The sequence below is a fragment of the Capra hircus genome, chromosome 8 (assembly GCF_001704415.2).
Source record: "Capra hircus breed San Clemente chromosome 8, ASM170441v1, whole genome shotgun sequence".
In the NCBI taxonomy this organism is placed as follows: Eukaryota; Metazoa; Chordata; class Mammalia; order Artiodactyla; family Bovidae; genus Capra; species Capra hircus.
In genome coordinates, this window is record NC_030815.1 from 98,398,592 (window position 1) to 98,418,500 (window position 19,909).

A 19,909-nucleotide genomic window follows, 5' to 3' on the forward strand; every position below is an offset into this window, starting at 1 on the left:
ACTCTTTATTGAATTTGCCACAACACTGCTTCCATTCTGGTTTGGTTTTCTGGCACCGAGGCATGTGGGGTCCTAGCTCCTCAACTAGGAATCGGAGCTGCACCCTCTGCACTGGAAGGGCTTTTCCCAACCACTGGACCACCAGGGAAGTCCCAAACCTCATTTTTATTAACATGAAAAGAGTTACAAGTTTATTCACAAGAGAGGATTTCTCATCTCTGTGAAAAGCCACAGGCCGAGAGACCTCACAAAGTACGCTATGGAGTGAGACTCAGCAACACTGCAGACTGTTCCTTGCTGCCTCCCATCTTCTGGAGAGCAAGGCAGAGGCGGGTGGCATGAAGGAAGGACAGGAGGGATGACAGAAATCTAAGCCTTTAAGCACCCAGTCTCTCTATTGTAACCGGAACCATATTTCTATCTGACAAAGGACTTGACCAACCAAAGGCGGCTCCCTTGCTAGTGGTTCAACTAGGGGCATTCTGGTCAGTCTCGGGGATGAGGACACCATTCTCAGAACCCGGGAGCCGCAGCATCATGCATGCTTCCTGAGTCAGCATCTCTTGGTTACTCTTCAACCATAGAGGAGGGATCAGGGGAGCTACACTTGAGGCCTACGGCTTTGGGACATCTTCCTGGTGCATTTAGAATTCTCAAAACTGCAAAATCTCATGGCATTAAAATCAGGGTGATGAAAGACATTTACGTGCGTGAAAAAAACCTGGCAATTACAGTCTGTCTTTTCCTAAGTCCAATTTAATTAAAAAATACTATTTCTTACCGAAAGAAATGTCTCAATGTTCTCGTGGACAAAGGAAGCGATATCCTGCCAGTCGAGAATGTCCCCCAGCCAGCTATTCTGACGACTTATGTGCAGCTTGTGCCCTCTGTGCCTTCCAGAGTGTGATACGTTCTGTGGAACAAAACAGTTCAGACATGAAATCCCTGTCTTAACCTGAAGACAAGAAGACATATAAATAGCCTACTTTGTTTCAGGTCCACTTGAGCAGTTTAGTAAATACACGGAGGTGAAAAACTTCGTATTATATCAGAAATTAACAAAGAACTCCATCAAAAAGACCCGAAATATGTTTTTCTATTTATATTCTAGCTACTGTGTCTCAGCCTAGCTTAAATGCATCCCTCCTAAGCATGTTCATGAACACACTTTACCCGTCAGTATATTCAATTGAACATGAACATAGCATATACTTTCATCTTATTTTCCCCCCCTTTCTCCCCTCTAACCTTTCTTTTAGTCTCCCATTTTTGCTTTTTCCCTCCTTTCCTCATCTACCTTACTACTCTTCCAAACAAGCTAAAGAGAGCAGAGAGAAATAAAATATGAAAAAGTATAGCTAAAAGCAATATTAAATATAATGGTATCAGATGTGGAAGGGTGATGAATAAACAAAGCGACTAGTAAGGTTAAAATTTAGAAATAGAAGTAGATTCTTAACATTTTGCATGTGTTTCCATTTTTGCACTTTTCCAAAAAGCCCAGGGATGCCAATCTTCACTAGCAAGGAAAACATTCAGTTCAGTTCAGTTCTCAGTCGTGTCCAACTCCTTGCGACCCTATGAATCACAGCACACCAGGCCTCCCTGTCCATCACCAACTCCCGGAGTTCACTCAGACTCATGTCCATCGAGTCAGTGATGCCATCCAGCCATCTCATCCTCTGTCATCCCCTTCTCCTCCTGCCCCCAATCCCTCCCAGCATCAGAGTCTTTTCCAATGAGTCAACTCTTCGCATGAGGTGGCCAAAGTACTGGAGTTTCAGCTTTAGCATCATTCCTTCCAAAGAAATCCCAGGGCTGATCTCCTTCAGAATGGATTGGTTGGATCTCCTTGCAGTCCAAGGGACTCTCAAGAGTCTTCTCCAACACCACAGTTCAAAAGCATCAATTCTTCAGCACTCAGCCTTCTTCACAGTCCAACTCTCACATCCATACATGACCACAGGAAAAACCATAGCTTTGACTAGACTTAGGTCCTAGTAAAAGAGGTAAAGAAAGCAATGCACTTACCCACCTACAAACCTATGCTTTTAAAACACTGACCTGACCTCCCTGGACCATTCAGGAAGCTCAAAGTGGGTGAGGGACAGTAAAAGCTGTTTGTATGTAAGCAGAAGCCCCAGAATTAGCAGAGAAAACAAGATACAACCTTTGTAATTGGCTCTTCAGCAGGTATGTACCCAGAGATTTCCCAGTTAGGTTTTGTTTGTTTTTATTTATTTATTTATCTGGCTCCACTGGATCTTAGTTGTAGCTTGTGGGGTCTTAAGGCAAACTCTTAGTTGTGGCATGTGGGATCTAGGTCTCTGTCAAGGGCTCAAACCCGGGCTCCCTGCACTGGGAGCTCAGAGTCTTAACCACTGGACCACCAGGAGGTGCTCCCAGTGAGTTTTAACTCTCAATTATTGAAAAACTCACAAAACCCATCACCATTCCTTCAACTTCACCTAGGCAAGAGCCAACAAAGGTCCATGTAGTCAAAGCTATGGTTTTTCCAGTAGTCATGTATGGATGTGAGAGTTGGACTATAAAGAAAGCTGACTGCTGAAGAATTGATGCTTTTGCACTGTGGTGTTGGAGGAGACTCTTGAGAGTCCCTTGGACTGCAAGGAGATCCAACCAGTCCATCCTAAAGGAAATCAGTCCTGAATATTCAATGGAAGGACTGATGCTGAAGCTGAAACTTCAATACTTTGGCCACCTGATGTGAAGAATGGACTCACTGGAAAAGATCCTGATGCTGGGAAAGACTGAAGGCGGGAGGAGAAGGGGATGACAGAGGATGAGATGGTTGCATGGCATCACCGACTCGATGGACATGGGTTTGGGTGGACTCCAGGAGTTGGTGATGGACAGGGAAGCCTGTTGTGCTGCAGTCCATGGGGTCACAAACAGTCGGACATGACTGAGCAACTGAAATGAACTGTCAAGAGCACACAATGCCAAACAGGTCACTAGGGAACATATGCAAATGTTCAACTACACCCTCCTCCCCGTTACCCAAGCTAACTCTGCCCGACGCGATCTCTCCCCCCCTGCACGGGCACCTTCCACAGCACAGTCCCTGATGGCAGTCCCAAGGGCCCTGCCAACACAGTGTACAGAATGGCTGGCATGACTACCTGCTTTCAAACTGTCATTTTTATATTTACTACAAAATTATACACATCATTACAAGTAGCACTAAAGGTTTATTTAAAATAAAATAGTCATCTCTAAACTGCTGGATCTATTTTCACTTCCTCAAAGAAAAAGTTCTTAATGTCCAGAGCTGTACTGTCCCAAATAGTAGCCACTACCCACTTGTGGCTACCGAGTACCTAAATATGCTCTTAGCGTAAAAGATAAACCAGACCTCTAACACTCAGAATGGAAAAGGTTTTATATGTATATGTTATATATAAAATATAAAATCTCATTACTTTTTCATTAGTTACATATGGAAATGACATATATTGTGTTAAGTAAAATACATTATTAAAATGAATCTCATCCATCCTAGTTTTTTTTTCTCCTTTTTTTAATGCAGCCACTAGAAAGTTAACATTATATATATGGCTTGCATCACACTTCTACTGCACAGATCTGGTTAAGAGGATGAGACACTATTGAGGATAATGAAAAGCAGATAGAACACCAATAACAGAGAAACTGATGGTTCTGCCATGAGGTTAATCATCAATTCAAGCTGACTTTTAATGACCTGAGGTTTAAGACCTTGCAGGTTAAAAATGTCAAGAAATGAAATCTCCGTGTTAACACAATCCGACCTAGTCAATGAGTCCATAAAAGGACATTATTAGTTTACAACTGAAATCCTTAGCTAAAATAACTTACCTTTACAAACCAAGAATGATACAGCCTATCCCAAAGTTCTAGCACTTGTTTTTCAATTACGGCCGTATTATTCACCTTATCTCCGAGAATTTTATGAAGCTGGAAGGAATACAGATTTAATCTGAGTTAGTGTTTCAGGCAACAATCCAGTAAAATTAATACATGCTGGTCTTTACATTTGTTCCAAATCAAACTAAAATGTCCCAGACTATTTAACTGCCTCCAACCTCACTGTTCTTTCCTTAAACTCTACCCAGTATTTCCAGTAAATACTCTCTCTCCTGTCTTTTTGCTTCTTGATTATTTCCTTTGTTCTTAGGTCTCTAAGAAAACTTCTTTAGGTCTTAAGAGAACAAAGCCATGCTTACTGACTTTTCTGATCTCATCTGCCCAAAGAAAAATATTTTCCAAGTGACCCTGGGGCTCATCCGTTATATGGAAGTATCATGTTACACTTACACTAGCATTAGAATTACCACACAACTTTAGGTAAAATTTTAGAACCTTAGCTATAAACACAAATCTTCCTTTGAATATGCTGAGAGATGTTAGGTCTCAGTGTGTGTTATTTGCTTAGTCGTGTCCAACTCTGCGACCCCATGGACTGTAGCCCGCCAGGCTCCTTTGTCCATGGGGTTCTCCAGGCAAGAATGCGGGAGTGGGTAGTCATTCCCTTCTCTAGGGATCTTCCCACCCCAGGGACTGAACTCGGGTCTTCTGCACTGCAGGCAGATTCCTTACTGTCTGAGCCAGAGATGTCAGGACTCAAGAGTTATGACCAATTAAGACTGGCTCAGGGTTTGGGAAATCAAAAACACTAAGACAAGATAACTTGGAGAAAGCTATTCATTATAGTATCTCATCCCACATTTTACATGTTATTAAAACCATATGATAATCTTAAAGACTTTTTAAAAAGACAATGATTTGTTGCCCCACTTAATATAATTGCTGCCATTTTTCCCTCTGCAACTTTCTGCCTGCTTACACAGATACAGTTTAGAATTCTATGTTTTCTTTTGCATCAGAAGTATTTCATTTTTATTCTTCAACACTAACCTTTATTTTTTTTAATGGTTTCATATTAGCTAAGTTTTTCTATTATTATTTAATCAATCATAGGACATAGAGATGGTTCTCAATTTATAATGTCACAAGTAACACTGCAATAAATATCCTTATGCAACTTTTTTATTACTAACATTAAGATAAACATACAGGAATCAAAGGAAATAAGCATTCGAATGACTCTGGTGAAACACTGCTAAACTGTCTTCTATAAGGACTATACCAATTAATACTTAACAATGTTGTATGAAAGAACCAATTTTTCCCAAACTTTATGAACTGATAAATTATTAAATTATTAGATAATTCAATAGGTGTGAAATGGTAATAATTATTTTTCTTTTTCTTTAGTGATGAGAGTGACCATTTTCCATGTTGGTTTTCAATATGTATTTCCTTTTGTGTGACCTAACCATACAAGGAGATCCAACCAGTCCATTCTGAAGGAGATCAGCCCTGGAATTCCTTTGGAAGGAATGATGCTAAAGATGAAACTCCAGTACTTTGGCCACCTCATGCGAACAGTTGACTCATTGGAAAAGATTCTGATGCTCGGAAGGATTGGGGGCAGGAGGAGAAAGGGACAACAGAGGATGAGATGGCTGGATGGCATCACTGACTCGATGGACATGAGTCTGAGTGAACTCCAGGAGTTGGTGATAGACAGGGAAGCCTGGCGTGCTGCGATTCATGGGGTCGCAAAGAGTTGGACATGACTGAGCGACTAAACTGAACTAAACCATACCTTCTGACCATTTAATGCTGATCTTATAGATCTGGACCAGTTTTTTGACATACTTGATACAAATATATCTGCTCAGTGTTTTCTCTTACATTTGATTTATTCATAAACCAAAGACAAATTAGTGAATATAAAAGCCATTCATCTTTGCATAGTATTTTAGTTTACAAATGGCTTTCACCTACATTCTGTGACCTTTGCAACAATCTCAACAAAGTTAGACAGAAAAAGGTTTGGTTAACCCTTTATTCTTTTAAAATGAGAAAACAGAAAGAATCTATGATAGGCCCAAGGTCACGCAGCTAAGAGTTAGGATTAAAAGTAGCAGAGTTAGGATCAAAAGTTGTCTAATAGTCTTCCATCTATAGCATATATAACCTATGAACAAAGAACACCTAACAGAGCAAATCATCCACAATAATTAAAAACCACGATTACCCCTATTCTAACTCTCCCTACTTATTTTACAATCATGGGGACTTAGTCTTTTTAAAAAAGTTTTATTTATTTATTCATCCATAATGTTTTTGGCCGTGCTGGGTCTTCATGGTTGCGGTGAACAAGGGCTTCTCAAGTTGCGGCGAGCAGGGGTCACTCTCTGGCTGTGGTGTGCGGGCTTCTCTTGCTGCACAGCACTCGCGCTAGGCGTGCAGGCTACAGCAGCTGCGGCGCACGGGCTTAGCTGCCCACAGAGGTGGAATCTTCCCTGATCAGGGATGGAACCCATGTCCCCTACCTTGGCAGGCGGGCTTTTAACCTGGACCACTAACGAAGTCCTCTACTGACTTTAACTGTGTTTTTTATATATTACGATCATCAGATTCTCACAGTCCTATGACCTGTCAGCCTCTGGGATCTCCTTTTACCAGAAGAGGCCTAAAATGGTCACAGACAGCCTCCAGTTTTGGCTGCTTGCACAGTGGCCTTTACTGCAATAAAGAGCTATTTCAAACTGACATCTCCTTTAGCTGTCTCACTCCCAGCACAACGGTGAATAACTAAAATACCACAACTATTAACTAAAAGGAGTTGTTGCTGTTTAATCGATAAGTCATGTCTGACTTATGCAACCCCATGGATGGTAGCCCACGAGGCTCCTCTGTCCATAGGATTTCCCAGGCAAGAATACTGGAATGGGTGGCCATTTACTTCTCCGGGGGATCTTCTTGACCCAGGGATCGAACGTGCCATCTCCTGCACTGGCAAGATTCTTTACCACTGAGCCACCTGGGAAGCCTAACTCAAAAGAGAGTTCAGCAAATTTTGCAGCATATTATAAAACACTCTTTTTAAATCTGTGGCGCTATCAATCATAGCAGAATACTACAGACCCCAATTACCAGCCTGCAACATTATATTATCAAAAGTCACAAGGAAGACTGGGCCAGAGAACTGAGTTTAACAGGCACATCACTGCTGTTACAAAAAATCACTGAAGCATGCATACCGCTGGTGGTATGAGATGCGCTTTGTATACGAAACATAATTCCACACTAAGAGCAGTCAGAATGCCATCTGAGGGCTGTGTAACTGAAGGCAAACAGCCTAATCTGCAAAAATAGGAGTAAGTCAGAAGGCAAATGTCTGTTCCAACCTTGCTTGACATCTTAGCAGCATCTGATACAACCAACCAAGTCTTTCTTGAAACATTTTCTTCTGCAGGCCTCGCTGACACACAGGGTACAACACAGGGCTCCTCCTCCTCCATCTTCTCTGCTGGCTCACTTCTCTGGCCTTCAAAAGCCTAAGTGTGCAGGAAATCTGGTCCTCCTCAAGCTATACTCTCTCCTTAGGCCACAATACAGGCTTAATGGTGTCCTCCACCTCTAAATTCTTATGTAAAGTCCTAACCCCTAGGACCCCAGAATGTGACTGTATTTGGAGACAGGGTCTTGAAGAAAGTAATCAAGTTAAAATGAGATCACTGAATGCTGAGGAAAGAGCAAACTAGGGGGTCTGATTAGAACCATAACAATGAACAGAGGACATAGGTGATACAGCTGACAAAGTAGGCTGGAAGCAGATAGAAAGTAACCTTCTCTGTTCATACCTAAACATAGGCTATAAAAAACCTTTTTTCTTTCCTGAGTGTGGCATTCCATCCCCACCTAGTTTTGGCCCTTTCTACACTGTAGTTCTTAGGATTCAATTCTTATTTGACTCTTAGCTGGATAAGATCTGAGCTACCTCTGCAATGTCAATGACTCTTTAAAAAAAAAAAATTATTGAGATATAACACACACCTTACACTTCACCCATTTAGGTGTATAACTCAACAGTTTTTTTGCATCCACAGTTATGCAATCATTACCACAATCAATTTGGAACATTCTCAAGCCCCCAGAAGTTAACTCCATACTCATTAGAAATCACTCTTCCATTTCTTCCCAATCCTCCTACCCTTGAAAACCACTACTCTACTCTGTTTCTATAGATAAGCCTCTTTCACACATTTTATATAAATGGAATCATACTTATGTGGTTTTTTATGACTGCTTCTTTGACTTAGTAATGTTTTCAAGGTTCATCCTGTTGTAAAATGTACCAGTACTTCCTTTTTTTGGTTAAATAATATTCCATTATACAGATAAACCACATTTTACTTATCCATTCAATTCAATGGTTGTTTTTCGATATTATCCCTGTGCCTCCTAAATCAGGATCACAAATATTTTTCAACTTTTTGTAGAAAATCATGTCTCTTCCGTGGTCTTCCATTTTAAAGACTCTCAAGTATAAGGTTTCAAACGTATTTTTTCCTCTAAGTAATTAAAAATTTACTTTAAAATCTAAGGCACATTCTTCCAGCTATCCAAATTCCCTTTATTATTTTCCCAAATAGGTAAGAATTTCAGAATAAAAGTTTCTCCTGAACAGATAATTCAAGAATTAAACGCTAGGTTATCCACAGAATAAGTCTGGCAAAGATATATCTAAGCATCTAACAGTCCTCTGCAATATTCGGTCTCCCTTCCATGACGGTTCTGAGAGGTGTATCCACACACAGTGGGCCCCTGACCAACACTGGTTTGAACAGTACAGGCCCACTTACATGTGAATGTCTCTCACTAAATATGTACTACAGAGGCACAAGATCTGCGGTTGGTTGAATCTAAGAATGCAGAACCAGGTAAATGAGAGCCAGCCGTAAAGTCAGGGACTTTTCAACTACAGCGAAGGTCAGCACCTCTAACCACCACATTGTTCAAGGTCAACTGTACTTATCTTTTGTTTACTCAATAAACATTTTCTTTAAAACTTCCATGTGACAGTGGATTTGGCTATCTGGTATGGACCCAGGAAAGTCAGTAACACATCTTTCTCCTAACTTTTAACTTGACCACGATTCTATCCTTAGGTTAGCAGATTATTGTATGTATAGTGTAATTTCCAAGAGGTGGCGCAGTGGTAAAGAATCCATCTGCCAGTGCAGGAGATACAAGAGATGCGGGCTTGATCCCTGGGTCGGGAAGATCCCCTGGAGGAAGAAATGGTAACCCACTCCAGTATTCTTGCCCAGAAAATGCCATGGACAGAGAAGCCTGGCAGGCCACAGTCCCTAGGGTCACAAAGAATCAGACACAATTGAGCACCTGAGTAGGCATGTATACACAGTGTAATTTCCAAGATACCTTTTGTTTTTTAGATTCTGAATTTGAATTTTAAACAGGGAATTTTTTGGCACACATCTCAGTGCAACAAGTTTTGGCAATCCCTAGATAACCCTAATTACTCATACATTAAAACTACAAATTACCTTCATTTCCACAGGAAAAACTAGGGAAAAAAGTGATGTCCCACATCTGTATCATGGAGTCTGATTCTTAGCCACAAGAGCTGTGTCTTTTCCTCTGCCTTTCGCTTCCCCTTCACAAAACTTCAGTCAAACTCACCTCCTCAAGTACACTCCTATCTCTATATCTTGGATCACATAAATACCCCTTCTTAAAATACACTCTTCCTTCTCTCTATTCATCCAGGATCTATCATTCCATTCCTTCACAATTTATCTCAAGTGCCACATTAAAGCACTTAAATTAGCTCCGGGCACACACTTCTAGCATATCACAGTAGAAAGAGCAAAGGATTTAGAATTAGTCTTCAGTCTGAAAGCAAGCTCTGCAATTCATTACATGACCATTGGGAATTTACTTAAGTAAATTTACTTAAGTCTGTTTCCTTGTCTATAAAGGGGGTAAAATAATTCAGACTACTATAGGTTTCTTGGAAAGATTAAATGAAACAAATTGGAAACTGTCAAGTACAGTTATCAGCAGATAATAAAATTTAATAGGTGTTAATAATTTTTTCTCCACAAAGCCATATTTGATCAGCCAAGCTTACAGATCATTCTGCCCTAATGTACAATGAATCAGATCTATTTTGAACATGAAGCAAATGCCCAGCCTCTTGAATTGTTTGAGCTACCAGCAATTATCAATAGGACTGTTCAGATGGTTTTATTTCATCCTATGTTGCCTGTTGATTTATAGATTTAAGCCTATTTCAGTAACAGAAATTATAAACAGAATCTCCATTTTTGCTTTATAAAAGCAAGAAGTCACTACCAATGAAGACCCTGCAAAGAAAAAGCTGTGAAAATAGGCTCTTCCCTTACCTTGTGGGTTATCCATTCTCGTCCATACTGATATACGTTGTTGGCTGCAGAATTAAGGGCTCTTTGGACAACCTGAGCCTCGGGAAGCCAACTAATTCAAAATAAAGAAAGAAAAAATGAAAAACTGGTATAGTGTACTGCACCAGTAATCCCTGGAACTTAATTTTTTAAACAATCATTTAAAATTTACAATTCTAAAACTCGCAGAGTACTTCCTAACTTAAATTACTGACTACCTTGTGGGTAGTTAAAAAAAAATAAAAGAGGAGGCCATACAATTTGTCGTCAAGTTCAATTAGGTGAACAGCATAATCCTAGGAACACTCTCCACGAAGACGTAAAAACCCTCTCACAGAAGCCAAATTAAACAAGTAGGCAAAGAGATCCTACAGGTGTTGGCAGACTTTTCTTTTCTGTTAAGGGCCAAGGCGTAAATATTTTGGGCTTTTCAGGACATATGATCTGTATCACAACTACTCAATTCTGTCTGCTTTTTTCTGCAGCCTCCAAATAGCCACAGACAACATGACATGAACAGGTGTGGGCTGTTTCAAATAATCTTTATAGGAATAGGCAGTTGGATTTGGTTCTGAGCCGTAGTCTGCCAACTCTGCCACAAAAAATGATACAGTATGGGAACGCTGCTGACTGCCATGGGGGGGATTTTCTTGAATCCCTTAACCTCTAATCCTGCTTCCTCATCTGTAAAATGGGGATAAACTCTTCAGCAAACAACATAAGGTAGGGGAAAGCTTAGTAAATCAAAGACATGTTGTAAACTGTGAGACTCAATTCAATATTCGGACTTTCCCCTCTGCTCCCCTCCATCCCATTACATGTCGTTCTTATGCAAAAATGCCAACATTCAACAAAGTTTTGCAAACTCTTCTCTATTCTCTCTTCCAAGGTAACTGTACCAATGAAGATCATTTCATAAAAACAGACACAGAACCTAGGCCATCCATCTCTATGTTTGTCAAAATTACATCCACCATCCCATTACATGTCATTCTTATGCAAAAGTGACAACATTCACAAAGTTTTGGCAAACTCTTCTCTCTTCCAAGGTAAGTGTACCAATGAAGATCATTTCATGAAAACAGACACAGAACCTAGGCCATCCATCTCTACTTTTGTCAAAATTACATTCTTACTTTGCCCACTCAGGATGATTTGCTAGAGTTTCATTAATCAAATTGCTTGTGACTTCAATCATGTGTACACTCTCTTGATGTACCTGTATTATGGACAAGAAAAGAGTATCCATGAAAATTAAACTCAATTTAACATTTATCTTTTATACTACTCTAGGAACAATGCTTTAAGCGTCAAGTAATTAGATATCTTAGTTTCAGTTAACTTAAGAGACCTGCACTGAACAGCCACTATCCATAACAAGGCAACTCTAGATTGTTTTGTAACTCTGAGAGCTGTCATTTTGTCTCAGTAAGCAAACAACTTCCCTGTAATAACTGCAAAGTTTGTCTTCCCTGTCATTAATGTCTCTGCTCAGTGTTTTTTATTTTTTGAAAACCCCAAGGGTTCCCCCCGAACCTGAACAGCTAAACAGTCAGCCAACAACTCTGGCATAAAGTTATGCTCAGACACTTCACACTAGGAAGCTGCATCCTGTTAGCCTGAGATGTGTGAAACTTGAGAAATGTAATCAAAGGTACAACAAATGTGCAAATCTCCCTAGGCTTTCAATATTCACAGGATACCTTAGGGTCTCCCATATACCATTCTAAAATGTGATATATTAATCTCAGCCCTTCTATGCCTCTCTTGCTTCCAGAACCTCTCTCTTTAATTCACAGCTTCTCTGCTGCCAGTCCCAAACCAAATCCACCACAACCCATAAGAAAATCTGTAGGTTTTTTCTGCCCACACAAGGCAGAGGAGGATAAGTAATTCCAAGTAAAAGAGCCACAAACTACATGCTTTTACCAGATGCAGTAGCAGTTTTCCACAAGCAAACACTCCTCAAATTATTGCCTGGCTGATCATCTTTCAATGCCCTTATGGTGTTTATAATAATTTTTATACCATTTAATCCTTGCTTTAGGGAGAAAGGAATTACCTAACATCCTCAACCCTGCTATTATCCCGAAATATACTAGGAACATGGAGGCAAAAAGAATTTTCTGACAAACTGGATATGCATCTGTTAATAAAAGAAAAAAAGCAGTCAAGAATGACCCTGAGGCTTTTCACCTGAGCAAGCAGAAGGAAGCTGTCACTTACTTGAAATGAGAAGAACAGACAAGCATGGGAGGGTCTGGAATTCAGTTCTGACATGTTATATTTGAGATATCTATTAAGACTTCAAATGGATACTGTCATGGTGTTTTAGAGAACGATGCTTTTATTGGCTAGGAGAATGAACTAGATAACCAGTAAGTTTCCTTTAAAAGCTCAGTTTGCATGAGTCCTAAACTACAAAGAAATGGTTCACTAATCATTGTTATCGAAGTTCAGTGAAGCAAAAGCTCACTGAAGCATGCAATGAACAAAGAAAAAGAAAGATGAAACAATTGAGATGAGCAGGCAAGAAGACCCTACACAAAGGGACAAAGAAGGGAAAGTAGAATAGGAGAGGAAAAAAAGAAAAAAAAAAGGAAAAGAATTACATACTGGTGAAAGGTTTCTCTAAGAACTAGAAAAACATACAGAGGAAGGTCAAAGACAGACCTCTCAAGTCTGTAGAGTCTAAATAAGTGACTACACATGATTAAAATCCAAAGAAAAGGTAAAAACTGCATTTTAATTGAAACAGGTACAGAGAGAGCAGGTTGTTAGAAGGAAATGGTAAGATCAGGGCATACTGAAGCTAAGAGTGACTGAGAACAGGACTTCCAAGTGAAGTCAAATAGCAGCAAAAAGTGCAATCCTTTAGTAAATTGCTGCATATTAGATTATCTATTGCTAATAGGTACTACCATATTTCTACAGCACGATATGAAAACGGTTCACATCCAGGACATCAGGCAAGCTTCACAATTTCTGGAAAACAACATATAAAAATCTGGGGTGCAGAGCTCAGTAGGGTCCAAATAAAATAAAGACTGTGATAGACTACAAAAGTTTTTCGAAAAGCCAGTAAGAAAGAGACAAAAAATTTAGCTGAATTTTGGAGAATGATTGTCTTTGATGAAAGAGGGGTAATAAGGACTACATTTTTTAAAATCCTCTCAAAATTCATCTGTTGAAAGCCTAACATCCAATGTTGATAGTTGTAAGAGGTAGGGCCTTTGGGAAGTAATTAGTTCATGAGGGTGGCTCTCTTGTGATGGGACTGGTGGTGGTGGTTTAGTTGCTAAGTCGTGTCTGACTCTTGTGACCCCATGGGCTGCAGCCCACCAGGGCTCCTCTGTCAATAGCATTTTCCAGGCAAGAATATTGGAGTGGGTTGCCATTTCCTTCTCCAGCAGGTCTTCCCAATACAGGGATCGAACCCAGATCTCCTGCACTGCAGGCAGATTCCTTACTGACTGAGCTACCAGGGAAGACCTGATGGGAGACACGATGGGATTAGCGTCCTTAAACGAATACAGAGGTGTTCTTTCTCCTTATCATGTGAGAATACAGGGAGATCAGCCACCTATAAACCAGGAACAGAGCCTTTACCAAGAAGCTGACCATGCTCACACTTTCACCTGGGGCTCTCAGCCTCCAAACTATGAGAAATAAATGTTTGTTGTTTAAGACACTTGGTGTATGGTATTCTGTTATAGCAGTCCAAACTAAGAAGGTGGAAAGGAAATGCAAGCTGGAAGGATCTGGAAAGTCCTTCCAAAAATATCTTAATGGTAAATCAGCAGAAAGAACAATGAGACATGAAGGAAGGAATCAAATTCTGATAAGTGAATAGGATCTACGCTAGGAGTCATGGACCAGACCATAGTTCTCCTTTTGAGAGAAGAACCCACTTCTCCCTCAGTACCTCCATTTTTCATCTGCCATTTACCTCAGAGGATTTTTATGATAATAAAATTTTAATGATAAAAATATATTAGGCAAATTCATGGCAAAACCAGCAATATAAAAATCATAAATACTTTAAATGCTGTAATGATTTATAAGCAAAGTAACATTTCCTACGCATGCAACTGCTGGCTTCTTATCTATACAACAAATTCTAATAGTTAAAGAGTTTATTAATGGTGATAGTAATTGTTATACTGTACCTTTGCAGTCAGGAGTAGGGCTAAAAGAAGTGTTCCTATCACTAACAAAAATATGATGAAAATGCTAATTATTTTGTCTAACATCTTCTCCAACCAGATGATCATCTGCACAGAAATGAGAAAGAGAATTAGTCCTCTCAAGCACAGCTTAATAAAAACACATGTGCATTCAAACATCGTGAACACAAAACAGGATATTCAGCATTGCAGAAACTATGGCATAATGATTAAAGCAGCGAAAGCTATAAGCCACTTTAGAAAATTAACTAACAGTGTTAATTGTTGTTATAGAAAGAGCTATTATTGTCACTTCTAAGAAAAGGCAGTCAATTTGAATATAACCTAAATCTATGCTTGGATTCTCATATTGTGGTATGTTGACATTTCAAATTAGAATTTATGATCTGATAAACATTCTAAACTAAATAATGACAATCCATTAGTGACCTCAAATCTCTAGTGTCAATTAGCAAATAGATATGACTTTAGAAAAAGGATGACTCTTACAATAAAGATATGTCCTAAACTATACAGATAAAATAGGAGCAAATTAAAATAGGAATTACATTCAAAATATTTTTTTTCTCTAATGTCATCAGGGTTACAAATAACATCTATTGTTACAGTAGTGATAAATACCAATTTCAGAATAATAGCTACCCTGGAAGCAAAAGGGCTGGGACATGGATGCACAGTCAGGGAGGGGTACACAAGAGACTTCAGCTGCACAGGTAATATTTTGTCACACTGGAAGATAGGCATGTGGGTGCTCTTCTATCCTTTTATATTTGAAATATTTCATAATAAAATAAGAAATCCACTTGAAATTTCTATTCTTTTTAAACCATAAGCTTTATGACAAATTATAATTGACTATAAATAAAAAATAATCATTAATGCAGTGGTCATCTCTTAATCAATAATAAAAATTATGCTTTTCCAAAATGCCACTGCTGCTGCTGCTGCTAAGTCACTTGAGTCGTGTCTGATTCTGTGCGACCCCATAGAGGGCAGCCCACCAGGCTCCCTCGTCCCTGGGATTCTCCAGGCAAGAACACTGGAGTGGGTTGCCATTTCCTTTCCAATGCATCAAAGTGAAAAATGAAAGTGAAGTTGCTCAGTTGTGTCTAGACATTCTATTTTGAGTATAACTTCTCTCATCTTTCACAATCACAAATAATCCTACATTTTCTAAAACTTCTGTTTTCAGACTATCTAACCTGGACAGATTTCTAGAATTCCTGCCATGCAAAACTACCAATTAACATTTCAAAAATACAACCAGACTGATGATTGAATACCACAATGTACCCCTCCATCCCAACATAAGCACTGATGAGTAAGTTACTCTTCTTTTAAATATGAATTATGATCTCCAAACAGTTAAACATCCAAGAGCAAAGAAGGACGGTTAAAACAGCATGTCTTCTAAAACATTTGCTTTCTATCCAAAGATTATAAGCTTGCACCTCCTTATCTTTCAGGAAGGACACTGTCACCAAAAGATCGATGCTACAGTGAACTCAAAGATAAACAGTGCATTTTTATCTTGACAATTACAGCTTTCAAACAGAAGAGTTAATTTTCAGTGCATGCTACCAAAGCATCAAAGACAATGCAGAGATTAAAAAAAGTAATAACAGGTTTCTAAGATATGGAAGGTCAGAGGTCATATTTTGAATGTAAGTTCTAAAATCGGTGAAAGTGAAAAGTATCACAATCAGAAACTAACTCAGCATCTAGTTTTTGAGAGTTTCCTGAGCAAAGAGCTAGTGTTGCATGATTCCTCTTTGTACCTCCAAAACCTATCAGTGCACAGCATGTGGTAAAAGCTCAGTTAATCCATATCTGAATAGGCAAAATAAAGAAAATATCAGAATTAAGATTGGATTGGGTATTCACAAATTACAACTTCTGAAAATAACTTAGGGGCCTCAATTTTTTTTTTTAGAAAATTCACATCCTGAAATACATTAACATAAAAGATGTTTTTATTTGGAAAGTATCTAAAGTTATGTCTGAGTATTTTTAACATATAAAACATGGAATATTTACAAACACATTATGTACAACAACATTACAAAAGTCAAACTTTTGTTTTCAAGCCAGGGTAGAATTTTCCTATCACAAGCTCTATATAGCTAAGGACTGGAATAAGAGACACCTAAATAAAAATTTATTTTCAAGAGATAATACTAAGGGTTAGATGTTTTATTGACGATTTAAAATACAGGCAGGAACCGTTTTATTGTGTTTCAGTTTATTGTGCTTTGTAAATAACATGCCTTTTTACACATTGAAGATTTGTGGCAACCCTGCATTGATCAAGTATATTGGTGCCATTTCTTCCAACAGCATCTGCATATTTTGTATCTCTATCACATTTTGGTAATTCTTCCAATATTTCAAACTTTTTTGTTGTGATATTTACTATGGTCATTTGTAATCAGTGACTTTTGATGTTACTACTACAATTCACTGAGAGCTGAGATGATGTGTAGTCTTTTTTTTTTAGCAATAAAGTATTTTTAATTACGGTTTATACAATTTTGGGGACATAATGCTATTGCACATTTAATAGACTACGTGTCCAACTCAGTCGCCAACTTTTTACCACTGCGCCACCTATTAAGCCCAACAGACTACAGTATGTGAAAGCGAGTCACTTAGCCTGCCCGACTCTTTGCGACCCCATGGACCTGTATAACACAGTCCATGGAATCCTCCAGGCGAGAATACTGGAGTGGGTAGCCTTCCCCTTCTCCCGCGGATCTTCCTGACCCAGGGATCTAACCTGGGTCTCCTGCATTGTAGGCAGGTTCTTTACCAACTGAGCTATCAGGGAAGTCCAGACTACTGTATAGTACAAACAAATGTTATATGTACTCGGAACCCAAAGAAAACCGTATGACTTGCCTTATTGCAATATTCACTTTACTGCTGTGGTCTGGAACCCAACCCACAGCATTTCCAAGGCAGGTCTGTAAATAAAATCGCTTAAGATGTTCCATACACAAGCAAAAGGTATGTGTATGGCGGGGGTTGGGGGAGGTTTCTATTTACATATGGCCAGCTAAGATAAGATGAGAAAACAGGCAAAAAGGAAGATAGCAAAAGTAAAAGAGAAGAAAAAGAGGAAAAGAGAGACAGGAAAGACTTAAAAATGTGGAGAACTACAAGGGCCAATCGAGAGGAAACAATCAAAGAGGATAGAAAACTTATGGAGGAAACGAACCTCCTAAAAGAGTGAACGGAACAAGACTCATAAGGAAACTGCAACTCATAGACACAGAAAGAGAAATGTGGTCAGAGGAAGCAAAGGAGAAGGGGAAGGGGATGAAGGAGAGAATTCGTAAAGAAATGCCAGAGGCGCTGTCCCATGAGGCTGTGCTCTGCTTTAAGCAAGGGGAACCACACTGCCTGTTGATCCCTACCCTGCTGCATTTATTTCCCAGTTTATTTTAGGTTTGAGACTTTATATTCTAAAAGTAGAAGGGGAGTACTTTTAAAATGACATTCTGAATGTTTTAAGTATAAATAAAGGGCATGCATTTTTTAAAATGTAGAAATGTCAGTAAATACATAGTTATACCAAAAGATACTCTGAGGCTTCTAAACTGACTTGCCTTCTTTGTCAAGTTATGAAGAAATTGCCATTCCACTACTGAGTTTTCTATGCATTATTCTGGACATGTATGTTTTTATTTTGCTTTGTTTTTCTTAACCTAATTCTAGCAGTCTCAGTGCAAATAATAAATACTGAGAAATAAAACAACTAAGTCTCAAGAAACAGTTACATTTCAATTAATCACAGCCGTGTTTCTCACGCTCACTTCTCTTGAATTAGTTTCTAATTCACTTCACTTGAACTTGGAATACCAATACCCAATGCTGCAAATTTTCTGCCCTTGGATGAAATATGTAACAAAACAAACTTCAATTTATTTATGTGCTTTCCCGGGGCAGAGACCCTCAGAAGTTACAGCAGTTACTCCAACTCTACCCCAATACTTTACCTATGCTACACAGAATCAAAGAAAAGGAAAAGGTTACCTGACTCCTTGAGAATCTTTTAAAACTAATTCACAGTCAGTCAGCTATGAATTAGGTAACCTAACTCAAGTCACCAAAGGTTAAATCAGATTGAACCTAATGACTTTAGCTCTCCTTTCTCTCATCTCTTGAGAACAATTTCATTTCAATAAAAACAAAGTGGGGAAATACATAAGACCACCTACTTTAATCAAAGTAAGAAAATATAACTTATTTTGTAGCACTATCATTTGCCAAGGATTGAACTCATTTACTCATATTTGTTTTGTAGAGCGAGGTACACAGAGCCATTTGTGTATGTGTGTTTGCATGTGTGTGTGTGGTCACAGTGGTATGTGTGTATGCTGATTTTACACACTGTTAATTTTCAATCCGAAGTTTAAAAGTGTAATAAGCACTGTCAATAAGTCTCCCTTTCTTCTCTTTCAACAGAAAGAATGAAACTCTAATCTTTACACGCAAGAGCCTCAGTCTGAACTATTTCTAAGAGGTAACACATTTTTCTTAAGGCCTGCTATAATATTTTCACTGAAGATTTTTGAGGTCTTATCGTCTTAATGACAATATACATGAATGATATCACCTTTTGCTATCTGCCCTAGGGATCTGATAACACTGTCAGAACGACTGTATGTGTACTATATATCAAAGGTACGGTACTCCAAATCTATCTGGATTAGGCTTCATTTAAGTTACTGAAAATTCCATGCCAATCATGTGAGGCACTGACCATAGATATAACCTCACACTTCGGGAAACACATAAAACTAGATGTCACGGGCCATGACTACAGTGTTTTTTTGAGATAAAAAATAAAATTTTGAAACACTAGCTATTAAAAAAAAAAAAAAGACAAAAAACACTATGGGCCAAGAGAATCATACAAATATTTCACAAGTCTTTTTAAAAAAACTGTGGTGTTATTTATAGAAAAAGTAGCCATAAAGAGTTCTCTTTCCTTTTCAGTAACTTTTGCCTAAAATGCTCTCACACATCAAGGGAGACGAGAGTATCATGCTGGGCCACATTATAGAGCTGAAAAGGTCTGGGTGTCACTGTGGACAAAAGAACCGTGAGACAGAACGTCAACAAACTCGGGCAAGGACATACCATCCACATCCTAAATAAATAGCTTTAATTAAGTTTTTAGCAAATTGCACTGTGGCAACATTAATGCTTCACGACCTTCCATAGCTTAAAATTAGAACTTTAAAAAACAAAAACTTAGTCTGACATATGAACAGAAACAGGGTGAGAACGGAGATACGGGGGGCGGGGGGGGGAGTTACAGAATTCAGTAGTAAAAATCAACATCCGGGTGTTCATTTACCTTCTTATTTAGCCAGTGCCAGAGCTTGAGGATAGGGGTAAAGGTGAGAGAGA

General features: G+C 38.9%; 1 protein-coding gene across 1 annotated transcript in view; it reads right to left on the reverse strand.

Moving 5' to 3' along the window:
- The window catches only part of TMEM245 (transmembrane protein 245), a 79,610-nt gene that overhangs the window by 31,109 nt on the left and 28,592 nt on the right, over positions 1-19,909 (reverse strand). Inside the window, 6 exon segments of the mRNA XM_018052564.1 lie at positions 782-913; positions 3,859-3,957; positions 10,287-10,377; positions 11,441-11,523; positions 14,474-14,578; positions 19,857-19,880. Of these exon segments, the coding sequence (XP_017908053.1) occupies positions 782-913; positions 3,859-3,957; positions 10,287-10,377; positions 11,441-11,523; positions 14,474-14,578; positions 19,857-19,880 (534 nt within the window).